Here is an 8,961-nt window from a genome sequence, read left to right as displayed (position 1 = left end):
TAGCCCTCGTGTAGCTTTGCGCGAAATCCAAAACAAACAAACAATCAAGAGGTTACGCAAATACAGTGTGCAAGTTGTATGATTGCAGGTACTTTTGTTACACGTCTGACTTTTTGTGTATTTTACTGAAAGCTTGCCACATTTCTCATAAGTACATGTGGTGAATTTAGAATCATGGTTAACATTCTTTTTCCAACACAGGGCCGGTCCAGTAGACCAACTGACCCCGTGCAGACTCAGTTAATAGAAATGTATACAGTATTGGTTTCATGCCAGAAGCATTCTTTACGTGTGTGTATTCCAAGATGAATTTAACATATTAATACTTTCTAATAAAATCGTGGAGCTGAAAACTTGGAATTATCTATTATAATTTTTTTATATAAAGATTTATAGTATAAAAAGAAAGTTCTTGTTTATTTTTCAAATAATCAGGTACTTTGTCTTCCCGACATCCTCTGCACCAAGATCTACATTATTTTCCTTTTCGGCCAGCAAATAAGATTGTATGTGCATGGACAGCAATGGAGCCTGTAACAAGAGAAAACGGTTGTTTGGTAGCAATTCCGGGATCTCACAAGGGAAAACTGGTGCAGCATGATTATCCAGACTGGGAGGTAAGAGAAATACTGGTAGAAAAAAAACAAACTGTTTTGGAACAATCTTGAACTGTTCCTACAAATGAAAGGAAGAAATTGACTACAAGACAGTTTGAATTAAAATTGCAAATATTTCTGGGAAAGAACTTACAGATAATTACTGAGCTCTGTAAATATATATTTCACCTGTCATTTTGAATTATCGTCACTGACTCACTGTCTTGAATGTACTAATGTAAGTTTGATTCTTGTCACTAACTCACTGTCTTGAATGTACTAATGTATGTTTGATTCTTGTCACTAACTTACTGTCTTGAATGTACTAATGTTTGTTTGATTCTGTTCTCTAACTCACTGTCTTGAATATACTACATATCTGCGTTTGATTCTTGTCACTAACTTACTGTCTTGAATATACCTACATGTATGTTTGATTGTTCAGTCATTAAGATAGCATTAAGTTTTTGCTGTTCTCCTTTCATAGACTAATTAATCTCTTTAATATGAAATGATGATTTTAGAGAATTTAAATTTTATCACAAAACAAGATTTGTTGTTGTATATTTAAGTGACTTTCCTGTGATCTTATTCAGGGAGGTGTGAACAAAATGTACCATGGGATCAGAGGCATGAAAAAATCTGAAATGGAAAAACGAACCTACCTAGAAATGGGTGCCGGAGACACCGTTTTTTTTCATCCAATACTTATTCATGGATCAGGAGCCAATAGGACCAATGGGTTTAGAAAAGTATGGTTTAAGACAAATAAATAAGTCTGGTGATTTGTTTACTAAATGATGTTCACAGCTTACATTGTATTTGTTTACAGTTTTGATCATGGCTATGAAACACAGTTTGTAAGACCCTCATTTTGAAACTATATGTGGGCATTTACTCTGTTTCTTCAGTTGTTGGGTTTAGCTGTAATTTGGTTTCCTTTACTCATTGAGGTACTCAAACAAAATATTCGAACCTTTGTAAGAGTAGAGAGAAGAGAAATAGTGTAGGAAGTTCTTATGTTTCATTGATAAAGTAGTTTTAGGTACATAAGCTCTCGTAAAACAGAGAGTTTGAAGTTTCATATGCGTTTATCTTTCAGGCTATTTCCTGCCATTATGCAGCCTCAGAAAGTGAATATATAGATGTACGAGGCACATCTCAAGAGAACATAGCAGAAGAAGTTATTCAGATTGCAAAAAAACTGGGAGTCGAACTAAGAGATTACAAAGTGAGTGTCATCTGTTACAACCTTTAAACATGCCATGTGTTTCAATTTAATCATTTTTATTAAATTTAGATGATTTCTGATATTTAAGTATGCTTTTTGGATCCATAATTTCATCCCAAAAATCACTTGCCAGAGTTTACTACAGAGTAAATTGTGTGAAAAAAATCTACAACAAGGAAACTTATAAACAAAACTGTTTACCAGGGTTTGTATAATATATATAAATTATTCACAACAATATATACCAAGGTTTGTACAAGATATATTATCCACAACAATATATCCCAAGGTTTGTACAAGTTATGTTATCCACAACAATATGTACCAAGGTTTGTACAAGGTATACTATCCACAACAATATGTACCAAGGTTTGTACAAGATATATTATCCACAACAATATATATATATACCAAGGTTTGTACAAGGTATATTATCCACAACAATATATATATACCACGTTTTGTACAAGATATACTATCCACAACAATATATCCCAAGGTTTGTACAAGGTATACTATCCACAACAATATGTACCAAGGTTTGTACAAGATATATTATCCACAACAATACATATACCAAGGTTTGTACAAGATATGTTATCCACAATACATATACCAAGGTTTTTACAAGATATGTTATCCACAACTATACTTACCAAGGTTTGTACAAGATATACTATCCACAAGAATATGTACCAAGGTTTGTACAAGATATGTTATCCACAACAATACTTACCAAGGTTTGTACAAGATATGTTATCCACAACAATACTTACCAAGGTTTGTACAAGATATGTTATCCACAACTATACTTACCAAGGTTTGTACAAGGTATACTATCCACAACAATACTTACCAAGGTTTGTACAAGATATGTTATCCACAACAATACTTACCAAGGTTTGTACAAGATATATTATCCACAAGTATACTTACCAAGGTTTGTACAAGATATGTTATCCACAATGATATATCCCAAGGTTTGTACAAGGTATACTATCCACAACAATATGTACCAAGGTTTGTACAAGATATGTTATCCACAACAATACTTACCAAGGTTTGTACAAGATATGTTATCCACAACAATATATATACCAAGATTTGTACAAGTTATGTTATCCACAACTATACTTACCAAGGTTTGTACAAGATATGTCATCCACAACAATACTTACCAAGGTTTGTACAAGATATGTCATCCACAACAATACTTACCAAGGTTTGTACAAGATATGTTATCCACAACTATACTTACCAAGGTTTGTACAAGGTATACTATCCACAACAATATATCCCAAGGTTTGTACAAGATATATTGTCCACAACAATATGTACCAAGGTTTGTACAAGGTATACTATCCACAACAATATATACCAAGGTTTGTACAAGGTATACTATCCACAACAATACTTACCAAGGTTTGTACAAGGTATACTATCCACAACAATACTTACCAAGGTTTGTACAAGATATATTATCCACAATGATATATACCAAGGTTTACTCATAAATCACCTACAAAATCATGCAAGGTATTGCTGCAGGGAACAGATAAACAAAACTATACATCACAGTTAGCTGTAAGGTTAAGTACAAATGTGGTATATCCTGGTAACAGATAAACAAAACTATACGTCACAGTTTGCTGCAAGGTTAAGTACAAATGTGGTATATCCTGGTAACAGATAAACAAAACTATACGTCACAGTTTGCTGCAAGGCTTAAGTACAAATGTGGTATATCCTGGTAACAGATAAACAAAACTATACGTCACAGTTTGCTGCAAGGTTAAGTACAAATGTGGTATATCCTGGTAACAGATAAACAAAACTATACGTCACAGTTTGCTGCAAGGTTAAGTACAAATGTGGTATATCCTGGTAACAGATAAACAAAACTATACGTCACAGTTTGCTGCAAGGTTAAGTACAAATGTGGTATATCCTGATGCATATTCAACAGAGTAATCATTAGTGCCAGTCACAGTGACTGATTTCATCAAAAGAAAGAAGCAATACCCAGGATGTACAGAATAATCAAAGAACAAGGGTGGGTGTTTGTGTTGAACTGATAAGAGAAGTGTCGAGAAACCTCTAATGGAGATTTATATGCATTGTTTGCTTAGTATTTAGATCTAGGACTAACCTAAGTCTATTAAAGTTGGCCAAACCTTTTGAAACACTATATTTAACTAACTACTTTCATTATTGTGATGATTTTTGGTTCTGATTTATTTAGGTAACTTGGTTTGATCAGTAATTAACTGTAATAGTTATCTTGTGTATGTGCTGTTGGTTTCTAGAAACTTTGAAATATCCTAATCTCATGCTGTTTATTAGTCCAATAATATAAGGTAGAAATCCGTAAATGAAAGTTTATTAATAATTGTTTTAACTAAGGGCTCCTGGTGGTTCATTTGAATTCCAGGGTTCGATTCCCATTGGTGGATAGAGTGCAAATAGCCCATTGTGTAGCTTCGTACCAAATAAAAGCAGTAGTGTTTTAACTGGTCATCAGAGTTGAGTTAGTTTTAAAGACTTTGTTACTACATTTGTGTAGCTAAGTCACTTTGGTATAATTGACGTGAAAATGATATAGTTTACGTTATCTGTTATGAAAATTATGTTTTTTTTTTGTTAGGATGCCTGGCATCTTCGAGGTCAGCTCGTACGTGGGAAGCAAGTTAATCTGTGATTACCCGGAAAATGACAAAAACATCTATTTTGTGTTTTTCATCTGCTAATTACATAATTTTTAATTGAAATATTTTTATCTTTTGTTATTTGGCTACGGCTATCTTAAAGTCAAACTTAAAGTATGACCCGAAAGTAGTCATTTTAAAAATTGTCATCCTGACGTCTTAATTAGTGAGTAACACAGACCAGTTTTGTTTGGAAATTGTAAACTTTTTAAACATTCTTCACATTAATGTAGAATATTTAGAAGTTATTTAGTGAACATTACACAAGAGAGGAACATTGTTGTTGAGGAAATTTGTAAACTAGAATTTCACCTGAAATACTATTTAGTTTTATATAACGTAGTAAATACTGGACTAAAGAAATCTTTCTGATGTGTAAAAAGGATTTGAACTTGAAAAACACTTCACCAAAGGTTTGGCTCAGGACTTTTTATACAACAACACAACTAGCATGGACAACTCCTGGTGGATAAATTGATAGTTCTTCTGAACAGCCTGCATTAGGTTTGTTTGTGAGTGGTTCATCTAATGGATTATGGGAAGTCTCTTAGGTGCACTTTTCCATTCTGTGTGTTATGTCGGAGTCAATGATCGTTATGAAATATGAGATGTATTTCTTGTGTTTTTAATTTGACAAACACTCTGTTACCTGAAACATTAATTTTTACTTTCTTAATGTTAATAGATATCTAAACAAATACTTGTGTTAATTTTGTTAAATGGTTATCTTGCATCAAGTTGCTGGACAAACAGAATAATATATTATAGTTTGTAGCTTCTGTAGAAAAGTAGTCAGAACTTTTAAGTATTCTTGAGGCTGTTTTCAACAGGTGTTTTTTATTGTGGTTAGTATTTTATCATGGCTATCTACTAAAAACTTGTTACACTTTGTAAAACTTGTGCTTATATAACTTATAGCTAATTCTGACTGTAGCCAGAAACAATGGAGTAACAAAACCTAAAACTGGTCAACCATAAACATCAGTGTCTTTCATGAGACCTATTTACTGTAGTAAATGGGGAAATATGAACTGAAAACGTTTAGTTTTGTATGTTACTATACACACTATAACTATGAAAATATGGTAAAGTCTACTGAAAACGTTTTTCAATTTGAAACTTACTAACCATAGTTATGTCAGAACTAAATATTCCAAACATACTTCAGTTATAAGGTTTGTTAAGCAGAGTGAGGTTTCACTGGCAGCTAATCCAACCTATTGTACAATTTTATCATGATGAGACAGTTTTACATAATGGTTAACTACTTCTATATATGAACTCAACATAAGGCAACATTAAATGTGATTTATCAGTTACTTGTGTATTATTCAACCATTTAAATGCCACTGAAATCAGATATAGATATACGAGTTTCACTTGAATAAAACCAAAACAGATTTGTTTTAAGTAAGTGGATTTTAGTTTCAAGGATAATTGTCACGAGTAATTAACTCAGTGGATTGTGTTATTGAAAAGCTAGCTCTTTGTGAATCCTAAAGGTGTAATTGTCAAGTATTTTTTTATGATCTAGAAAATATAATATTTAAATTTAAGAAATGTGCAATGTATATCATAAATAAAATTGTTTAATTGAAACCAGTCTTGTTCATCTGAGTTCTGCCTCAGTTTTTTATTATTATATTGTTTTAGACGTGTTAATGTTTCAAGATTTGTGTCTTGACTTGTCATTTCTTAAATAGCCACATCAAGTTGTTCAGATGTAGCCTTGATGAGTTGATGATAGGTACTATTAACTAACTTCAAGAGTACCTGATGAGTTGATGGTAGGAACTATTAACTAACTTCAAGAGTAGCCGATGAGTTGATGGTAGGAACTATTAACTAACTTCAAGAGTACCTGATGAGTTGATGGTAGGAACTATTAACTAACTTCAAGAGTAGCCGATGAGTTGATGGTAGGAACTATTAACTAACTTCAAGAGTACCTGATGAGTTGATGGTAGAAACTATTAACTAACTTCAAGAGTACCTGATGAGTTGATGGTAGGAACTATTAACTAACTTCAAGAGTACCTGATGAGTTGATGGTAGGAACTATTAACTAACTTCAAGAGTACCTGATGAGTTGATGGTAGGTACTATTAACTAACTTCAAGAGTAGCCGATGAGTTGATGATAGGAACTATTAACTAACTTCAACAATACCTGATGAGTTGATGGTAGGTACTATTAACTAACTTCAAGAGTAGCTGATGAGTTGATGGTTGGAACTATTAACTAACTTCAAGAGTTTTAAACAGCTGTACATGTTATTTGTACATCACAGGTGTTGGTATCTTTCATCCATAGTTTGAAACAGCTGTACATGTTATCTGTACATCACAGGTGTTGGTATCTTTCATCCAAAGTTTGAAACAGCAGCAGATGTCGCTTCAATCACGTGTTTTTATGCTAAAATATAGAAGGACGTTTCACACAACTTCTGATTGGAAGTTACTGAAAGAAACTACTCTGAAGAAAATCAGTTGTAAGTTGTATGACTTTTCTGAGAACTGTCTTATTATAAGTTCACTGGAAAGAAAAAAACTGTAACCACAACTTGTATGTACAACATATCCTGAAATCATCTCTTCTAGTAAGTTATGCCCCCCAGTGGCACAGCGGTATGTCTGCGGACTTACAACGCTAGAATCCGGGTTTCGATACCCGTGGTGTGCAGAGCACAGATAGTCCATTGTGTAGCTTTGTGCTTAATTACAAAACAAACCAGAAAGTTAAATTAGCCCTTTTTTATTAGAGTGTTAAACAAAACCCAGCTTACTGCTACTAGACTAATAATGTATGTGTTTGTTTCACGTAGTTAATAAAAACACCTTTATGTGATAAAACAGTTACACATTATATAAGTGGTCAGATATTTCAACATGGTATTCATGACACAGCAATTAACTACAGGTTAATGCCAAAATACAACCAGTTTCCACTTTATTACAGTCTTTTTGTGTGTGTACATAAAGGCTTAGTTTTTTTTATCAATTCATCCTGGATTTTTCTTCCATAAATTATTTTTCCAAGCATAATACCAAGGATTATTCAACAAGTAATGGTGGCCAAGGTGATCCAAAGCACATCCTGGATTTTTCTCAAGCCATTATCGTTACAAGCATAATACCAAGGATTATTCCACAAGTAATGGTGGCCAAGATGATCCAAAGCACATCCTGTATTTTTCTCAAGCCATTATTTTTCCAAGCATAATACCAAGGATTATTCCACAAGTAATGGTGGCCAAGATGATCCAAAGCACATCCTGGATTTTTTCTCAAGCCAGTATTGCTCCAAGCATAATACCAAGGATTACTCCACAAGTAATGACAGCTAAGATGATCCATAACACAGCAATATGCCCTTGACAACACACCTGTTTAACATCGAAAGGGTCTTCTTGGAACTTACCAGTGGACTTAGAGAATTGTCCATTTTTCATGATGACATCCCTAGCAGGGGAATGAATCATTCCAGCAGCACCAGGGCACAGCAAGGTTGGAGGATGCGTTACTGGAAGGAAAGTGGGTGATAATACAGAATGTGTTGGGGGATTCACTCTCGGGGGTAAAGGGGGAGGTTGTGATTTTGACTGATTAAATCTTTTACTTTCTCGCTTCGAAAATGACTTACAATCCAGTAGAAATCTCTGTCGATATTCTTGGTCTCGTAAGTTTAACATAGAATCATAAGAGCGAAAACGATTCGGGTCACGCACTGGACATGTACTGCCATACCGGCAATTTGAGTTCAATGATGGAACATCGCTTAAAGTTCTTGAATGAAACGGTTTGAATCTCTTCATCTCATTGTGACTTAATGCTGGAGTAAAGTCTCGATATACAGTATCTAAATATTTCCTTTGTCTCTCTTCTTCGCCAGATGAGGTCGAGGACACCAAAGAGGAGTCAGATTGATAGTTTTTCGGAGGTATTGGTGGGGGTTTGGCTGCGTGAAATATTATATCCCGATGTCTCCAAGCCATGGGTGTTTTTGGATCTCCGTGGTCCAAGGGTCGAGATAATAGGCTCATTATGCCTAAACTAGGTCTTTTCTGTAATGTACTAACTTTCTACTAGGAATTTGATGATCCTCAACGTTAGGGTCAGTTAGGCTGAAATAAAAATTAAAACCACTGAAAATCATTAACTGGTCCGTCGTTTTAGTTAATAAAACTCTCCATGTAAACGATAATCAAACCGAAATAAGATTTAAAACCACTGAAAATCATTAACTGGTCCGTTGTTTTAGTTAATAAAACTCTCCATGTAAACGGTAATCAAACCGAAATAAAAATTAAAACCACTGAAAATCATTAACTGGTTCGTCGTTTTAGTTAATAAAACTCTCCATGTAAACGATAATCAAACCGAAATAAGAATTAAAACCACTAAAAATCATTAACTGGCCCGTCGTTTTA

General features: G+C 33.8%; 2 protein-coding genes across 5 annotated transcripts in view; one reads left to right on the top strand and one right to left on the bottom strand.

The window, feature by feature from the left end:
• The window catches only part of LOC106469915 (phytanoyl-CoA dioxygenase, peroxisomal-like), a 32,900-nt gene extending 26,978 nt beyond the window's left edge, over nt 1-5,922 (top strand). For all 4 annotated transcript variants that reach the window (XM_013930433.2, XM_022398491.1, XM_013930432.2 and 1 more), the window contains exons 6-9: nt 436-617; nt 1,193-1,348; nt 1,699-1,827; nt 4,472-5,922. In XM_013930433.2, coding sequence (XP_013785887.1) covers nt 436-617; nt 1,193-1,348; nt 1,699-1,827; nt 4,472-4,525 — 521 coding nt within the window. In that variant the 3' untranslated portion in view covers nt 4,526-5,922. The remainder of the gene's footprint in view (nt 1-435; nt 618-1,192; nt 1,349-1,698; nt 1,828-4,471) is intronic.
• A 1,526-nt stretch (nt 5,923-7,448) lies between these two features.
• LOC111088419 overlaps nt 7,449-8,961 on the bottom strand; it is a 3,689-nt gene continuing 2,176 nt past the window's right edge. The window contains exon 2 of the mRNA XM_022398487.1: nt 7,449-8,655. Within this exon, the coding sequence (XP_022254195.1) occupies nt 7,819-8,574 (756 nt within the window). The 5' untranslated portion in view covers nt 8,575-8,655 and the 3' untranslated portion in view covers nt 7,449-7,818. The remainder of the gene's footprint in view (nt 8,656-8,961) is intronic.

This window comes from Limulus polyphemus, unplaced genomic scaffold (assembly GCF_000517525.1).
Source record: "Limulus polyphemus unplaced genomic scaffold, Limulus_polyphemus-2.1.2 Scaffold3721, whole genome shotgun sequence".
Lineage (NCBI taxonomy): Eukaryota > Metazoa > Arthropoda > Merostomata > Xiphosura > Limulidae > Limulus > Limulus polyphemus.
Note: the sequence above shows the minus strand (reverse complement) of the source record. Positions and strands in the feature narration are given on the sequence as shown.